Genomic DNA, 18,143 nt, shown 5'->3' with positions numbered 1-18,143 from the left:
GTGATTCTCGCAGACTCTTCCTCCTTCCCGCATATATTTTTCTCTCCTACAGCTGTCCCCCCTCCCTCCACGATGCTCCGGCAGCTTGTTCTCTCCTGTCCGCTGCACACCTGCCCACCCACAGCCTTTTCTCTGCTACCACTGCGCTTCTCTGGCATCTCATCCAATCCCCCAGCCCTGCCACACTTGGCCCTCCAAACTTGCCTTGTACACACAGTAGCATTAACCACACGCTGCTCCGCTCCTCTCTGTAACCGGAATCCTCCCTCTCTAGCGTCCGACTCCTGCAGCAGGAAACAGGAAATTTAAACAGAGAAGGCAGGATGCTAGAGAGGGAGGGCTCCGGTTATAGAGAGGAGTAGAGCAGCGTGTACTTAATGCCACAGTGTGTACAAGGCAAGTTCAGAGGGTGGCGGGCAGGATGAGATGCCAGAGAACAGGGTGGCAGGAGAGAAGGCTGCCAGTGTACGGCAGTGGGTAGGAGAGAACAAAATGCAGGAGCACCGGGGACGGAGGGGGGCAGTGGTAAGGAGAGAGCAGCATGACGCAATTAAATGCGTTAAAATGATCAGAGCAAGTTAAAACTTTAACATGTTAATTGCAATAAAACGCATTAAATGAACAGCCCTAATAAAAACATTAAAAAATAAAGATAATAGTAGCATGAAACACTGGAGTTCTGTCAATATTGGCACTCACTTTGGAGAACAAATTCCATCATTTGAAGTTTGTGAGAGTTGCCTTCTTTTCTGAAACAAGATGTTAAAACACTAACAGTTGCTCAATCAGTGAGTGTTTTAACATTTTGTTTCAGAAAAGGAGTGAGTGCCAACATTGACAGATCTCTAGAGTTTCATACCTGCTATTTTATTATCTTTATTTTTCCTTACCTGGGTCATTAATATTAACTCGAATAATGTGGATTAAGGACTACACTCTGCCTTATTTTCTGTGGTAAATAACTATTCAACAAAAGACAGGTACAGACCTGTGGATGATATGAGATGGAAGTCCATCTGATAGATCCTCAACCTCAGAACCCATGGGCTTTTCAGTTTCAGCCTCTGTTAAGATTAGAAAAAAACCGAAGTGAAGTAAGCAGTGTTTAAAATACTCCATCAGTTGCCTGCTGAAAAATGGTTTGAATTTTCATGTACTACTGTTATGGGACTAAAAATGGGCAAAAATGCTGAAACCTGTGTATGTGTCAAAGCTCCCTTCCAGACCCCCCTCTCCCTCCCCTCCACGTCAGAGTCTACTGCTCTCTATCCCCTCCTCTCCATCTCAGGGTCCAATATTGCTCTCTGTCTTCCTCTCCTCTACCTCCAGGTGCAACACCGCTCTCTCCCTCCCTCTTAAGATCCAGCATTGCTCCCTCTATCTCTTTCCTTTCCACCTTCGGGTCCAACTTTGCTTTCCCTCCATCTTCCCTCCCCAGTGCATAATCATCTCTCCCACAGTTTGGCATTTCTTCTTCTCTCTGAATTCCCTCCCCCCCCCCCCCAACTTATCTTAACCTTATCTTCTAGACAGCAGCAGCAGCCATACACCTAGATTGCCTACAGCCTGCTCCAGAGTGTTCTCTCTGACCTGTCCCTGTGATGCTGTTGTTCTCAAGAAGACAAGTTTAAAGGAGACTGGAAGGGGGAGGGGAATTGAGAAAGGGGGAGATACGAAATCGTGGATGGGCAGAGGGAGAGAAGTGGGTGGATAGAGAGATGCCAGATCATGCTGCCAAAGGGGGAAAGCAATTAATTTCATTAGCCACAATGGATATGCCCCATGGATAAGACAACACCTGTCTTCATGAAGGCATTTTAAAGTTAAAATTTCTTGACTAATACATGAGTATATACGGTATATAAAAACGTTAATTCCTGATAAATTCTGGGGCAATTATGAAACTATACAATTTAGGGACAATTTTCAAAGGAATTTTCATTTGGTAAAAGGATGTTTGTACTTTAAAAACTGCCCTGCCCTGTGATGCACAATAGTAAGGGGGGGACCACTAAACATACTGATATTAGCACAATCTTTCTGCACTATTATCAAAAGATGTATGCAGCTCTGACAGTTGTTACTGTGATCACAGAACATTCTTTGATGGATTGGTGCTGCTCCGTCTTACTCCTGAGGAGCTGGAGTTGCCGAATGCTCCCTTAGACCCTGGAGAAATTTCTAATTCTCTGCGTGTGATGTTTAATAATAAGATTCTGGGCATGGATGGTTTTCCAGTAGACTCTTATAAGCTTATGGGACATAGGGCAGTTCCGGCTCTCACAGCAGCAGTGTTTGAGGAAGCGGTGGAGTGCCAAAGATTTCCATATGCAATGAACACTGCCGTGATTCCCGTTATCCCCCAAAGAAGGGGAAAGATGATGAGCTTCTGAGCTCATATAGGCCAATATCCCTACTTAATACTGATATTAAGATTTTTGTCATAATACAGTGGTTAATATGCAATGACTTAAGTCAATGTTCAGAATATGGGCTTGGAGACTAAGTTAGTGAATTTTGATACTGAGAAAGCTTTTGATACGGTTCACTGGGATTACTTGTGGGACACACTGACTTGCTTTGGGCTTATGGAAAGAATACTCAATTGCATACGAGCATTGTATGCTTTTTCTTGGATAAGGGTGTTGGGTCAATGGGACACTCTCCTCAGAATCTGCTATTGAGAGAGAGGCAAGAGGCAGGGTTGCCCATTGTCCCCCATCCTTTTTGTGCTTTGAACTGAGCCTTTAGCACAAAAGCTCTTCCAGGATACTGGGGTGCGTGAACTTCCTTTAGCATATCATGAGCTTAAATTGGCATTTTTTGTTGATGACATTCCTGCAAACTACTTTACCTACTGTTTTGACCCATTTTGAAGAGTTTGCAGCGATATCAGGATTGATCAATTAAGTCTGAGAGATGCTCTGGAGGTTAGTTGGGATTGGGCGTTTTCATTTTTGCTGATCAGGGAAAACCTTAACCTATTTGGGTCTTATTATTCCCTGTCATTTTGCTCACCTTTGTTCTTTAAATATAGATCCTCTCTTACAAGAGATGAGATTTCATTTGGGTAGGTGGCCATTTCTCTCCATTTCTTTATGGGACCGGGATGAGGAGAGTTGGGATTTTATATAAAACTGACATTACTGAATTTTGTGCTATTGTACATCTTATTGGTGTTCTTGTGTAATTTTGACTTTGACGCTCAGTTATTATTTTTGCCTTAATAAAAGGTATTTCACAGAAAAACTGTTCTGCCCCTAGCCCCACAAGCAAAAGTACATCCACTATCAATAGTGCATATATACTGTTCCTCAAAAGGTAATGAGGTGCAGGCCAGAAAACGTGCAAGGATTTCATTTCTGAAATCCCTGTGCCTATTCTAAATTGTTTTGCTCACAAACTGTCCACCTGTAAAGTACATAGGGTAAAAAAAAACTACATATGACAGTGGTTTGTCATATTTTCAAAGGAAATCTCTGAAGTCTTTCCCTTTCAAAATCATCTTGGCACTTTGAAAACCAACTGTTTAATATGCACTTGCAAGCACTGTAAAAGCCTGAAAATTGCCCTCTTTGAAACAAAGGCTGCAAGTACTTTGCCCCAAGTTTTAAAGTAATAGTGCATGCATACGTTCACATTTAAACTTAATCTAGCAGTTGTATTAAGAACCAAATGAAGCTGCCAGACTTCAAGGGGGGGGGGGGGGTAGAGAGAGATGCTGTATCACAGGGACAGAAAGGAAAGGAAGATAGAGGGGATATGCTGGACACAAAGCAGAATGGGAAGGACAGCATGAAAGAGAAAGGAAGAAATGCTGGACCATGTGTGTTGGGGCTGGGGGGAGAGAGAAGATAGCAGGAAAATGCTCGGGGATGGAATGGAAGGGACAGGGAGATGCTATGAGAGTTGGGGGAGAGAGAGAGAGGATATGCTGGACTACGAGAGTGGAAGGAGAGGGGGGAAGATGCTTGGAATGCTGGAAGCATTTAGAAGACAAGGGAGAGTGACAAGGAGATGGGTGAGAGGTGGATATGATAATGAAAAGTAGATGAAAGATGGAAGGAAACGTGAAGCTAGGGAATGAGTAAGATGGGAAATGGGAGAGCTAGGTGGTGAGAGAAGGAGATGGAAAGTTAACAGGTAGGTGAAAAAGTAAAATAAAGGAGAAAGATGAGAAAGAGGGTGAAATTTAAGTGGACAGAGGCAGAAAAGAAAAATGGGAGGAAAGTACTAAAAGGAAAAAGATTACTATGTCAGAGACAGATGTGGTGAGGGAATGGAACAAGACAGGAGGAGACAGGAGAAAAGACAAAGGGACAGCTGATGCTTAAAGGAGAATTACCAGAATACAGACAGGAAAGCAGAAAAACTGGGACTAACAAGATGGAAAAATAAATGTTCAGACTAAAGTAGAAAAAAGTGTGTTTTTTTTTTAAATATATATTTATGAAGTTTTCAATTTATCAAATTCTTTGCAAAGAAAAATGGCCAATTAAAATATAAGGCAATACAATGCAAAAGAGAAACGTAGAGTTTTAGTAGTCTACAATAATGGGGAGGAGAACCAAAAAGATTGAGAAAACACATTGATACTAAAAAATTTAAAAAAGGAAAAAGTTGGTATAACAAAAGAAAGAAGTGTTTTATTCTGAATTTATTAACTGCAATATATTAGATTTGGAACACAGCATTGAAAATGTATTCAGTATAAAAGGAAAGACATTTCTGTTTTTGTTTCTCTGGCACTGAAGTACATGCTGAGTTTAATTTTTGGGGGGATCTCGGTTCAATTTTTGCATACATATTTATTTCTAATTTGTAATCCCTTGTTCTGTATTTGGTGAAGGTCTGTTTATATGTGGTAGTAATGGCAAGTAGGGATATTAAGGAAGGGGGCAAAGAGAAGAGGGATTCAGAGGGTTCCCCTACCTTAATTTCTACCTTGGACCCCAGCATGTCTAACACTAGCTCTGACTCTTGATGTAGGTAGTGAGGATTCACAAGCCCCACCTGCTGAGGATCTCATCTAAAGGCAGCCAGAACTCCCTTCTACCAAATTCAGCAGTTGGCAGCAGTGTCCCTGAGCTATTGACACTAGGACCATAATGTTGTTGTAGAGAATACACTGAAATCTTCTGCTCAATGCAGCCAAAAAAGAAAACAGGATGCTAAGAATTATTAAGAAAGGAATAGTGAATAAGATCAAAAATACTATAATGCCTCTGTATTGCTCCATAGTGCGACCTCATCTAGAGTACTTCATTCAGCTCTGATCGCTGTATCTCAAAAAAGATAAAGAGGAATTAGAAAAGGTTCAAAGAAGAACAATCAAAATGATAAAGGGCATGGAATTCTTCTCATACGAGGAAAGGCTAAAGAGGTTAAGGCTCTTCAGCTTGAAAAAGAGATGGGTGAGGGGAGATAAGATCGAGGTCTACAAAATCCTGAGTGGTGTAGAATGAGTAGAAGTTAATCAATTTTTTACTCGTTCCAAACGCACAAAAACTAGGGGACATTCAAGGAAGTTACATGGAAATACTTTTAAAATAAATATGAGGAAATATTTTTTCACTCAATGAAGTATATTGCTGTGCGGCTATGCTATTCTCAGGAAAAGTCAGACAGAGACCAAAAGACAGAAAAAGGGAGGTTTTATTACTCACCACAGGAGCACAGAAAGTGTTTGTATACAAGTGCAGAGAAGCTAAAAAGGCAAAGTTAGAGAATGAAAGGTTGTAAAAAGTATAAGAAACAATTCAGGTCCTAACTACCAGAAAATAACTAAATAGTGTTTGGAAAATTACTATATTATCATAGGCATTACTGGTGGAGATCAGAGATATAAAAAAGAAAGAAAGAATTAAAAGTTCTTAGCTACAAAGATTTAGTACTCAATCACAGTCATGGGGGGAAGGTACAGCCCCCTCACTGGGAAATAGGCTCTGGCAAGGATATGAAACACTAACTTGTCCAGGAGGCGTATTTCAGGGCTTCTTAGATGAGCAGTCACTTATATACCCTTCTCATCACAGAGAACCACCTCATATTGAGGCAGCCTGGGCAAAGAAATCATATTAATTTGGTGTTTAACTTTTCAGTCCTGCAAGTGGACCAATGCCATCTGGGTTTAATTACTCAGAAGTCTAGTTTTTGCGAGACTAGAGGTTAAAAAGGTCAGAGAGAAATGAAACTTTCTTTGTCCTGTTTTGAGTGATGGATTGGTCATAGGTATTATTTACCACATCTGGATACCATTATAAGCAAGGCATACTGGACAGTTTCGCAGGCAGATTAAAGGATTAGTTTAATGCTAGTTAGAAGAAGATAGTTTAGATATAGATATTCTAGATGAGTTAGAATTTGTCTTATAAGGAATTCTGATTTCTGCTTATTTTAGAATATGTTTTATTCTGTGTAATTAATAAGTTCTATTTCTATGTAGAATATCTTTTCAAATCAGTGTTACATCAGTGGCTGACTTTTCAAGTGAGCTTTGTCTGCAGTTTAAGAGGTCATCATCTGGTTTGAATTACCCACAGTCCTAGCTAGTTTTGTGTATGAAACTAATAGGTGAAAGAGGTCAGGAAAAGTCAAGTCATCTCCTTGATGAATAGCTAAATGTAGGCCTGGTATTCTGAAAATAATAACAAATCATGTATGTGTGCCATTAAGTAAGATTGGCCCCTTGACCCCTTAATGAATGCCAGAACCCAGTTAGTATGAAGTTGATTGGGAATCTGATTATGAGAAATAATAATAAAATGCAAGAGATAGGTGCCACATTGTCTAGTTTGAGAGGCCCCAGGTCATAGGTCAGTTTAGGAAATATCTTAAACCTATGTAACTGATATTTTGGAGTAAATGAATAGAGATAATTAGTTCAAGACAGGGTAATCAATCTATTCTTTACCATCTGGTGAGAAAGGGGGGCTAGAGAGGTGTAGGACCCTATATAACTGAGAGCAGAGGCAGCTTACGTTAGAGGACAGACAGGAGACGCAGGATCCAGAGAGCTGAGAAAGAAAAGAAGAGACCTAGTGCTGATGTCCTACTTTGTTTGCTGGCAAATAAAGAAGATTTCTCTCTCATTCTGGTGTGTGGTGTTTGACTCCTGAGGTACCACAGATTCTGCTAACAATAGTGGTAATTCCTGCAACAATTCTTGGTGTCAGAAGTGGGATCCTGAACCCTGCATCAATTTCTGGCACCCAACTGACTGAGGAACATTGGCCGGGTATGTATTCTGTATTGTAATCCTAGCAAGGAAACTGTAAACCAGCCCCTCAAAAGTTGAGGGAAGGGGAGTCTGATCAACTCTCAGCGAAGGCCTTAGTACCTTCTAGTCTAGTGGGGACTAGCAGGGAAACCGCCAGAGCTTACCTGTATCTGAGAAATCTGAAATTGTTGGGTGGGATTTTTTGTACAGTATGTGTGTGATGCATGAATGATTAAATGAGTGTGGACTTCTTATAGCTGCGGTTCCAGTTAACGCGAGTTCAACTGGCCAGCGACGGAAGGAAGCGATTGTTGTTTGTTTACCTTTTGTCTCTGGATGTGTGGACCCCATACCACACTTCCAAAAATTCCCTTCCTTTCTGTGTGTTGTAACTGTAAGCATTATGGGAGGGACATCATCTAGACAAACTAGTACTCCCCTAGATTGTATGCTTAAGAATTTTAAGAAAGGATTTTTAGTTAATGATTATGGACAGACTTTAAGCTTAAGTACTCTAAGAACTTTGTGTATAGTTGAGTGGCCATCTATGGGAGTGGGGTGGCCCCCTAGTGGCAGCTTAGATATTGAAGTAATCCGGAAGGTCTACAGCATAGTAGTAGGAGAACCAGAATATTCTGAACAACTCCCCTATATAGATTCCTGGGACAGCCTTGTGACTGACCCTCCCTCTTGGTTGAAAACTTATATGGGATCCCCAGTAAAGTTCATGTTGGGCCGCGTTCAAAGAAAGATTATTAGAAAATCTAAACTGGAGGAGGGAAAGAGCCCCAGGAAGCCTACCACCCAATCGGTGGCTTCCGCCCCTACCCTGTCCGAGAAACCCATACTCTCTGATGACCCCTCAGATCTTGAGCCACCACCTTATGGTCCATTGTTGGGGTTCCGTTCCACCCCCAGAGATCCACGGCGTCCAGCCCAAGCCTCTCCAGCACAGGCTTCTCCGGATAGTTCCTCCCCTTCTGTGCAAACCCCGCCATATCCTAGGTTGGACTTTTCACCCAGCATCTACCCTCCTCTGCCACATTCTTCCCTGTTAACCTCCCAAGACCCGCTTTGGGCCCCACCCCCTGACTCCTCAACTCCCGACAGCCCAGCCTTTCCCTCTAGTACCCCTCCCCACTCATCAGGGGCCCAGCATCCCTTTCAATGGACTGAATCACCTGTGATCACCTCTCAGTCTATGAGTACCCCTCCCCATCCCTCAGGGGTTCAACACGCCTCCCCTGAATGGGTTAGACCTGTTGCAATCACCTTTGAGCATGATAAGGGGGTAGCTCCTAGCTCTACCTCAGGTTCTATTCCCACCTTCTCGAGAGCTCTGCCCCTCCGCCAGGTAACCACCACTCGACCGGATCCTAATAATCAGGGTCAGGTTATACAGGCCTACCAGTATGTACCCTTCACAACCACCGATCTCCTGAATTGGAAGACGCATTACCCCTCTTATACTGAAAAGCCTCAGGCAGTGGTGGACCTAGTGGCTAGCATTATGGCCACCCATAACCCAACTTGGACTGATTGTCAACAACTTCTCCTGACCCTCTTCACAACTGAGGAGAGGCAGAAGATTTTACAAAATGCTGAGGCCATCATGCGAGCACGTGCCCCTGAGGGGATACAGGACCTAGAGGAATGGGTTAGAACTCGGTTCCCTCGCGCAGCTCCAGCTTGGGATCCAAATAATGGGCAGCACTATGAACTGTTGTCTGGCTATTGCCGGGACTTGCTGGAAGGTATGAAGAAAGGCATAAAAAGGCCCATTAATCTGGCAAAGGTCTCTGAAATTCTCCAAGGGGCAACTGAATCCCCTGGGGCCTTTTTAGAGCGACTAATTGAAGCCTACAGAACATACACCCCATTTGACCCTGAGGCACTAGAAAACCAGAGAATGGTGAATAGTGCATTGGTGGCCCAGAGTATGCCAGATATCCGGAAGAAGCTGCAGCGTCAGGAGGGATTCGCAGGGATGAATACCACCCAGCTAATTGAGATCGCAACAAAGGTTTTCGTTAATAGGGATCAGGAGATGCGCCGAGAGGCTGACCGGAAGATGCAGAAGGCCGACCTCTTGGCGGCAGCCATTACTAATTCCACCCTTAACCGAGTTCGACCTCTAGCCAATGGGAAGCCAAAGTGGGACCCCGGACCGCCAGCCAGGCCTCGAGATTCCTTCAATCAATCCCGGCCACGAGGGGAGAATCCCAGACCACGATTGGAGAGGGATCAGTGCGCCTACTGCAAGGAAAGAGGGCACTGGAAAGATGAATGCCCCCAGAGGCGCCAGGGACTGAGAAGGGGACCAGGAGATCGAGGAAGCCGAGGCCGAGTTCGAGAGGGAAGGTATGAGCCTTCTGAATCTGACATCATTGGGATAGCCGAGATGGCAGAATGGGATGAATAGGACAGACCGGGTTCCTATAAACTGGGCTCCCAGGAACCCATGGTCAAGCTAACCATAGGGAGCCGCTCAATTCCATTCATGATTGATACAGGAGCTGAACACTCTGTTGTGACGGAGCGATTAGCGCCTGTGTCTGGAAAAACTGTCCAAGTGGTGGGAGCCACGGGGGTGCAGAACCGGAGGCCCTTCCTGACGACCCGTAGATGCCAATTAGGCTCACACACAGTCACTCATGAATTCCTGTATATGCCAGACTGTCCAATCCCTTTGTTAGGCCGGGACCTGCTGTCCAAGCTTAGGGCCCAAATTTCCTTTGACTCTGATGGCCAGACTTCAGTCTCCTTTTGGCCCCCGACATCCAGCCCTAAGGGCATATTGAGTTTCTGCTGCCCCCTTGAAGAAGAATGGCGGCTGCATCAGTCGCATGGCCAAGTTGACCAACCCCTGGCCGACAGCTTCCAGGTCAATGGGGTATGGGCAGAAGATAATCCCCCAGGGTTGGCCCGAAATATTCCTCCTGTTCATGTAGATTTACTTCCAAGTGCCCGGCCAATCCATCTTCGTCAATACCCAATTCCCTGAAAGGCTCTGGAAGGGATTCAAGCACATCTGAATCGTCTGTTATCCCATGGAATTATTCGACCTTGCCAGTCTCCATGAAATACGCCACTGTTGCCAGTCCAGAAGCCAGGGACTGAGGACTACCGGCCAGTCCAAGATTTACGAGTGGTCAACAAATCCACTATTTCATTACACCCTGTAGTGCCTAATCCATATGTCCTGCTTGGATTGATACCTTCTGGAGCTACCCATTTCACAACACTGGACCTAAAAGATGCCTTCTTTTGTATTCGGGTGGCCCCCGCCAGTCAACTGCTTTTCGCCTTTCAATGGGAAAACCCAGTAACAGGACGGAAGCTTCAGTATACATGGACCCGCCTGCCACAGGGGTTCAAGAACTCCCCCACCATTTTTGGGACTGCCCTAGGACAAGACCTTAAGACTTTTAAATCCGAGCCTTCCAGGCGAGTTTTACTCCAGTATGTAGATGACCTCCTGATTGGAGCAGTGACCCAGGAAGAGTGTTTCGAGGCTACCAGAGAATTGCTGGAGTTACTCTTGGATGCAGGCTATAAGGTCTCACGCTCGAAGGCCCAACTGTCAGTCAGAAGTGAAGTATCTGGGCTTCTGCATTTCCCAGGGAAGTCGGAGACTGGATGTCAGTAGGAAGCAAGCGGTTGCTGCAATTCCCCAACCCAAGTCCAGAAGGGAAGTTAGGGAATTTCTGGGAGCAGCCGGATTCTGCAGAATTTGGATTCCGAATTTTGCACTGATGGCGAAACCCCTTTACCAGGCCACAAAGGGGGGTGAAAAGGAACCATTTGAATGGGGACCTATTGTTCAACAATCCTTCATCGCCATAAAGAAAGCCCTACTCCAAGCCCCTGAGTTAGGCCTTCCTGATGTGGAGAAACCTTTCTCACTGTATGTCCACGAGCGACAGGGGGTTGCTCTGGGTGTGCTGACCCAGATAATGGGATCCTGGCAGAGGCCTGTTGCATACCTGTCTAAACAGCTGGATGGAGTGGCTAAAGGATGGCCAGCCTGCCTGAGGGCCATTGCAGCAACGGCCTTACTGGTCCAGGAAGCTGACAAGTTGACCTTGGGGCAAGAACTGGTTGTTAAAGTCCCCCCCACGCAGTTCTCACCCTCATGGAGTACAAGGGCAACCACTGGTTTACAAATAGCCGCATGGTTAAGTACCAAGCCAGCTTATGTGAGAATCTACGGATACACCTGGAAACAGTGGCTACATTCAATCCCGCCACTCTTTTGCCAGCATCTGAGGGACCACTGAATCATGACTGTATCCAAACCATGGATGAAGTGTACTCCAGTCGACCAGATCTCAAAGATGTTCCTTGGAGGGACCCAGATGTAATTTATTTCACAGATGGAAGCAGTTACGTGGAGAACTCTAAGCGATTGGCAGGCTATGCTGTGGTGACAGAGGACAAGGTGATAGAAGCAAGGGCCCTGCCCCAAGGAACTTCAGCCCAGAAATCAGAACTTGTGGCCCTCATACGAGCTCTGGAGCTAGCAGCAGGACTGGTGACCAACATTTATACTGATTCCAAGTATGCCTTCACAACTCTACACGCTCATGGAGCTTTTTATAAGGAAAATGGACTCATAAATGCCGCAGGCCAACCTGTTAAGTATGGACCCGAAATACTTCAGTTGCTAGAGGCCGTTTGGGCCCCTAAGAAGGTAGCTGTCATTCACTGCCGGGGACACCAAAGGACAGATACTCCAGTGGCCCGAGGGAACCGCCATGCTGATCGGGTGGCCAAGGAAGCTGCTCGAGGACCCCCAGCAGGTACTGTGACCCCCGTTTCAGATTCGACTGCAAGAATGGACGCCTATGTACACCCAAACGGAAGAGAAATGGGCTCAAGAAGAAGGGGCAGTAAGGAGACCTGATGGTTGGTTACATCTCCCTGATACCAGAGTTCTGGTGCCACGCCACCTAGCTTGGCCTGTAGTGTCTCAAGCTCATGACCTGTCACACTTAGGGAAGACAGCACTAGCCCGCCTACTTAGTCGAGTAGTGGTGCTGGAAGGATTGGATAGTCTGGTTGCCACTGCCTCTGCCCGATGTACTCTCTGTGCCCAGAATAATGCTCGTCAGAGACCCCGTATTCCACCAGGAGTTCAGTCCAGAGGACTAACACCCTTTGAGTCCCTAGTCATAGACTTCACAGAAATGCCCAGGAGCGGTAGGCTCCGATACCTCTTGGTCATGGTCTGTACTTTCTCTGGGTGGGTGGAAGCATACCCTACAGTTACTGAGAAAGCCACAGAAGTAGCTCGAGCCCTCCTTAGGGATGTCATCCCCAGGTATGGACTGCCCCTTGCCATAGGTTCAGATAATGGTCCCGCCTTTGTTGAAGCCACACTTCAGGCCCTGTCCCGCGCATTGCGCATTACCTGGAAATTGCATTGTGCTTACCGTCCCCAGAGTTCAGGGCAGGTTGAGCGGGCAAACAGAACCTTGAAAAATAGCCTAGCAAAGATTTGTCAGGAAACCCAACTGAAATGGCCACAGGCACTGCCACTAGCCCTCTTCCGCCTCCGATGCACCCCAACTAAAGGAACAGCCCTCTCTCCCTTTGAAATTGTGTATGGGAAGCCCCCAGCCATTTTGCAGGGAATTAAGGGAGACATAGGGACTTTAGGGTCTGCCCAGGTGCAGGACCAGGTAGCCCTCTTGGGCCAGATAATTTCTGAGCTTCAGTCTTATGTGAGAGAAATAAACCCTGTCCCCTTCCAGGCTCAGGTACATTCCTTCCTGCCAGGGGATAGAGTTTGGGTGAAAGACTGGAGGCTCCAGCCTTTGGGGCCCCGATGGAAAGGACCTTTTACTGTTTTGCTTTCTACCCCTACAGCTGTGAAGGTCGCAGGGATAACTCCATGGGTCCATTGGTCTCGAATCAAGTCTGCTGACCAGACTGAGCCCAGCACGGATCAGACGGAGCCTAAACAGTGGAGAGCAGAAAGTGATCCAGCGGAGCCATTGAAGCTGCGCTTGACCCGAACCAAAGAATCTACTAGCTGAAAAGAAGGGTCAACTGCATCCTGCAGGAGCTGCTGGACTTCGGCTTCATACTGAGACTCTTTCTTGCCTGATTCTGGCTTTCCTGGAATTCGAGAGCTTGATCCTTGTCAGTTGAGGTTCTATCCCAACTGGTATAAGAACTCAAAGACTGAGAACATTATATTAGAGTAATCTGTGACTAGCACAGACTGTTGGAATATTATTGCTTGATTAGTTTGCTGTATTTGTTTTAGATTAGGAAGAAAGAAGAGTTTGAGTTGTGAGACTTATCTCTGCATAAGCTGATTTTAGTCTCAGAGGGGGGAATGAGGCAGCCTGGGCAAAGAAATCATATTAATTTGGTGTTTAACTTTTCAGTCCTGCAAGTGGAAGAATGCCATCTGGGTTTAATTACTCAGAAGTCTAGTTTTTGCTAGACTAGAGGTTAAAAAGGTCAGAGAGAAATTAAACTTTCTTTGTCCTGTTTTGAGTGATGAATTGGTCATAGGTATTATTTACCACATCTGGATAACATTATAAGCAAGGCATACTGGACAGTTTCGCAGGCAGATTAAAGGATTAGTTTAATGCTGGTTAGAAGAAGATAGTTTAGATATAGATATTCTAGATGAGTTAGAATTTGTCTTATAAGGAATTCTGATTTCTGCTTATTTTAGAATATGTTTTATTCTGTGTAATTAATAAGTTCTATTTCTATGTAGAATATCTTTTCAATTCAGTGTTACATCAGTGGCTGACTTTTCAAGTGAGCTTTGTCTGCAGTTTAAGAGGTCATCATCTGGTTTGAATTATCCACAGTCCTAGCTAGTTTTGTGTATGAAACTAATAGGTGAAAGAGGTCAGGAAAAGTCAAGTCATCTCCTTGATGAACAGCTAAATGTAGGCCTGGTATTCTGAAAATAATAACAAATCATGTATGTGTGCCATTAAGTAAGATTGGCCCCTTGACCCCTTAATGAATGCCAGAACCCAGTTAGTATGAAGTTGATTGGGAATCTGATTATGAGAAATAATAATAAAATGCAAGAGATAGGTGCCACATTGTCTAGTTTGAGAGGCCCCAGGTCATAGGTCAGTTTAGGAAATATCTTAAACCTATGTAACTGATATTTTGGAGTAAATGTATAGAGATAATTAGTTCAAGACAGGGTAATCAATCTATTCTTTACCATCTGGTGAGAAAGGGGGGCTAGAGAGGTGTAGGACCCTATATAACTGAGAGCAGAGGCAGCTTACGTTAGAGGACAGACAGGAGACGCAGGATCCAGAGAGCTGAGAAAGAGAAGAAGAGACCTAGTGCTGATGTCCTACTTTGTTTGCTGGCAAATAAAGAAGATTTCTCTCTCATTCTGGTGTGTGGTGTTTGACTCCTGAGGTACCACAGATTCTGCTAACAATAGTGGTAATTCCTGCAACAATATATCACCCAATCAGCAATCCTGCACATAAACAGGGCTACGCCCACGTGTCTGGTCATTACCACATGTTTTACTTATAGGTTTTTTTTTGTTACGTTTGTACCCCGCGCTTTCCCACTCATGGCAGGCTCAACAGCTTACATGGGGCAATGGAGGGTTAAGTGACTTGCCCAGAGTCACAAGGAGCTGCCTGTGCCTGAAGTGGGAATCGAACTCTGTTCCTCAGTTCTCCAGGACCAAAGTCCACCACCCTAACCACTAGCTCACTCCTCCAGCTAAAACTGGTTTGTACTAGTTTGCAGATAAAACCGTTATCAGGCCTCTGGCTACACTGAACAGGATGTGCTGAGGGCTGCAGTAACAGGCCCCAGAACAAACATGTACAGAGCACAGGTCTTATCTGAGTTTGTAGACTTTCCTGTATAGAAACGTCAGCAGAAACCAACATTGTGAAACAAAGAAAGTGAACTCAGAAACAGAAGTATAAGGTATAGGCCTGAAAATTCTAGAACAATAGTTAAGCTCTGGAGCTCTCTGCCAGAGGATGTAGTAACAGCGGTTAGCGTATCTGGGTTTAAAAAAGGTTTGGATAAGTAAAGTCCATGGTCTGCTATTGACACAAACATGGGGAAGCAACTGCTTGCCCTGGGATTGGTAGCATGGACTGTTGCCATATTTTGGGGTTCTCAGGAAAAACATGGGAAATAGTGTCACTCCACTTCGTGTCTTTTTGATGGTTGCTGCGTGTGTGATGCGGCTGCAGCATTATTGAGCAACCTGGCTTGGAACTACCCCAGAAGCAGGTTCTGTGAAACCAAAACACCATGCTTTATTCATAGTGGGCATCAGGAGTCTCAATTACTTCTAGCACTGTGTCATTTAAGTACTGGGGTTGCTGATTTTTGATTGTTTTTGTAAAATTGAACAAAAGACTGTTCATAATTAAATTAAAAAAGACATACTTTAGCAATGGAGGCAGATGATTAGTACGTATTTAAGTGCTACAGATCTGGAATAGCTGTGGGCTATTGGAGATCTCATAGCCTATATAACTGTTATATGATGCCTCCGAGCTAGGTTTGTCTTAACAGAGTTTTTCTTTTTGAAATTTTAGGACATTTAAAAGTAATTTGCATATGTGTAGTTAATGAGTTGTCTTATAAAATTTTTGGTTTCCACCACTTTTGCTCTGTTGGAACACAACATTTTGGGTTGTGACCTGGCTTGGCCACTGTTGGGAACAGGATACTGGGCTAGACAGACCATTGCTCTGACCCAGTATGGCTACTCTTAAGTTCTTATGTGTAATGTGGTCATTGTACTGCACATGGTATGAGGAGGAATGGAAGTTTTTGTGAATTTGCAGAGTGCTGGTACTAGAGGCTAGGGACGCTGCTGCTGCTGCTGCCTGCTGAGCTTAGTAAAAGGGAGTTTTGGCTACCTTCTGAAGTCTTCACTAGTGGCAGGACTTGGGAATACCTGCCAACTAAGGGGCCCTTTTACTACCACTTCAGGCACCCGGCAGTAGTTCCCTCCCCCAGCACATGCCATTTACAGCACTACAAATGGGTGGCGATAAGTGCTCTCCCCCCCCCCCCCCCCCCACCAAATAGCCACACAGCAAATGGTTCACTTACCGCATGACCATTTCTTGTCCTCAGAAAAAGACAGCCTTTTACCCGCTGCTGTAAAAGGGGGTCTCAGCACTCATCAAAAACACACGCTGATGCTAGCGCAGGCTCCCTTTTACCACAGCTTAGTAAAAGCACACCTAAGTTATTTATATTCTGAATTGGGGAGATCTAGGGGCAGGGAGTACATTTTGTGTCTACCCAGTTTGGGCTCATGCCCATCCCAATATCTGGCTAGGCCACTGGATAAATTATTCTTTTATCATGATCATCATCATCATTTGTACAGCGCTACCAGGTTTACACAGTACTACTTTACAGACACGTGTAATACTCCCAGTTTCTTGATTCTTATAATGTAATAAAGACAATTTAAATACAAGCAAAAGAGGAAGAGGGGAGAATCAGAGCTACAATTTAAGAAAAAAAAAACTTTGCCTTCAGTAACTATCACAGCTGATGTATCTGTCTATACAAATGACCTTTTTATCTTTAGTAATTTCAAAATTCAACTACTGCAATATTATTTATGCTGGCATTTCATCCACACTCATCAAAAAGCTGCAATCTGTTCAAAACACTGCCATACATATACTCTCTTGTGTCCGTCAAAATGATCGTAACACCCCCTTACTTAAACATCGTCACTGGCTCCTTGGCTTCTTCTGTATATAAAACTTTGACACTAACTCACAAAATCCTCCTTTCTGGTGCTCCTGCCTATCTCTCATATTTGATAATTCCATATAGACCTATTTGTACCCTTCAATCTACTATGGCTAATCAGCTCTCTATCCCTGCTTTATCACATTAGGCTTAAATCCACCTCTCAAACTGCATTCTTTGCCTTGAGTCTTTCCCTATGGAATTATCTGCCTTTCTCACTTCGCAATGAACCATCTTACCAACAATTCAAAACTGCTCTAAAGCCTTTTCTTGCTTGAGGAGCTGATCAGCTCAGTAGCTCAGTGTTCTCTGCTTATCTTTTTCTTCTTTTCTGACTAGCTTATCCTCTCTGATATTTTAACAGTTGAAGTTCCTTTCATGTTCTTTTAATTATTAATTTTATTTTTGCAAATTGCTCTGATTTTATGAAGGGTGGTTTATTAAATCAACAATAAACTAAACTAATCTTAAATGATATTACAAGCTTAGAAGGCTAGAAACTGAATTTGAAAGGAACCATCTTAATTTTTTAAATTTTACTACTCCAGTAATTTAAGTGCCCTCCAACATAGTACGGATTTCACACTTGTAACCCAAATGTATAATTAACAGATGAAGAGAAGAAAAGAAGAGGGGGAAGAGTGTCAAAGGAAGCAAGAAGATAGAATGCGATTAAAAACACAATAATCCAATAACAGGATATAAAATTCCATAAATATCCCCCGCAGACTTAGAGTTGTTGCCCTTCTTGAAAAGTTAGAATTAAAGAACAGTAGGGGAGGAATTGACATCAGCATTCTGAATAGCTTTGGGATGTAAGAGCTCTGGGCTGCTAGTCATAACAATCCAAGCAACAAGAGATCCAGAGTGTGGCAAAAGTTGGGGGACTGGAGATAGCTTCAAAATTGTCTTCAAGAAACAGAATCCTAGTTGAAAATTTGTATACATGGGGCAGGGACTGCCGTCATAGTTAAAAAGAAAACACGACAGATGCTACACACCTTGGGAAGCCAGGTGAGGTGACCATGGGGGTTGCTATTTCTCCAAGATATGACTTTACTAAAGAGGAGCTGAAGAACTAGCTCTTGAAATTAAAGACGGATATTGTTGAGTTTAACAGGGATTTACTCAATATGGCGGCTGAGCTCAAGGCCACCATATTACATTT

The 18,143-nt window shown here is 44.1% G+C and overlaps 1 protein-coding gene across 2 annotated transcripts in view; it reads right to left on the bottom strand.

Moving 5' to 3' along the window:
- TRAF3IP1 (TRAF3 interacting protein 1) overlaps positions 1-18,143 on the bottom strand; it is a 1,208,890-nt gene that overhangs the window by 510,878 nt on the left and 679,869 nt on the right. For both annotated transcript variants that reach the window (XM_030210669.1, XM_030210670.1), the window contains one exon: positions 989-1,064. In XM_030210669.1, coding sequence (XP_030066529.1) covers positions 989-1,064 — 76 coding nt within the window. The remainder of the gene's footprint in view (positions 1-988; positions 1,065-18,143) is intronic.

The sequence above is a fragment of the Microcaecilia unicolor genome, chromosome 7 (assembly GCF_901765095.1).
Source record: "Microcaecilia unicolor chromosome 7, aMicUni1.1, whole genome shotgun sequence".
In the NCBI taxonomy this organism is placed as follows: Eukaryota; Metazoa; Chordata; class Amphibia; order Gymnophiona; family Siphonopidae; genus Microcaecilia; species Microcaecilia unicolor.
This window is presented reverse-complemented; position numbering and strand designations above follow the sequence as displayed.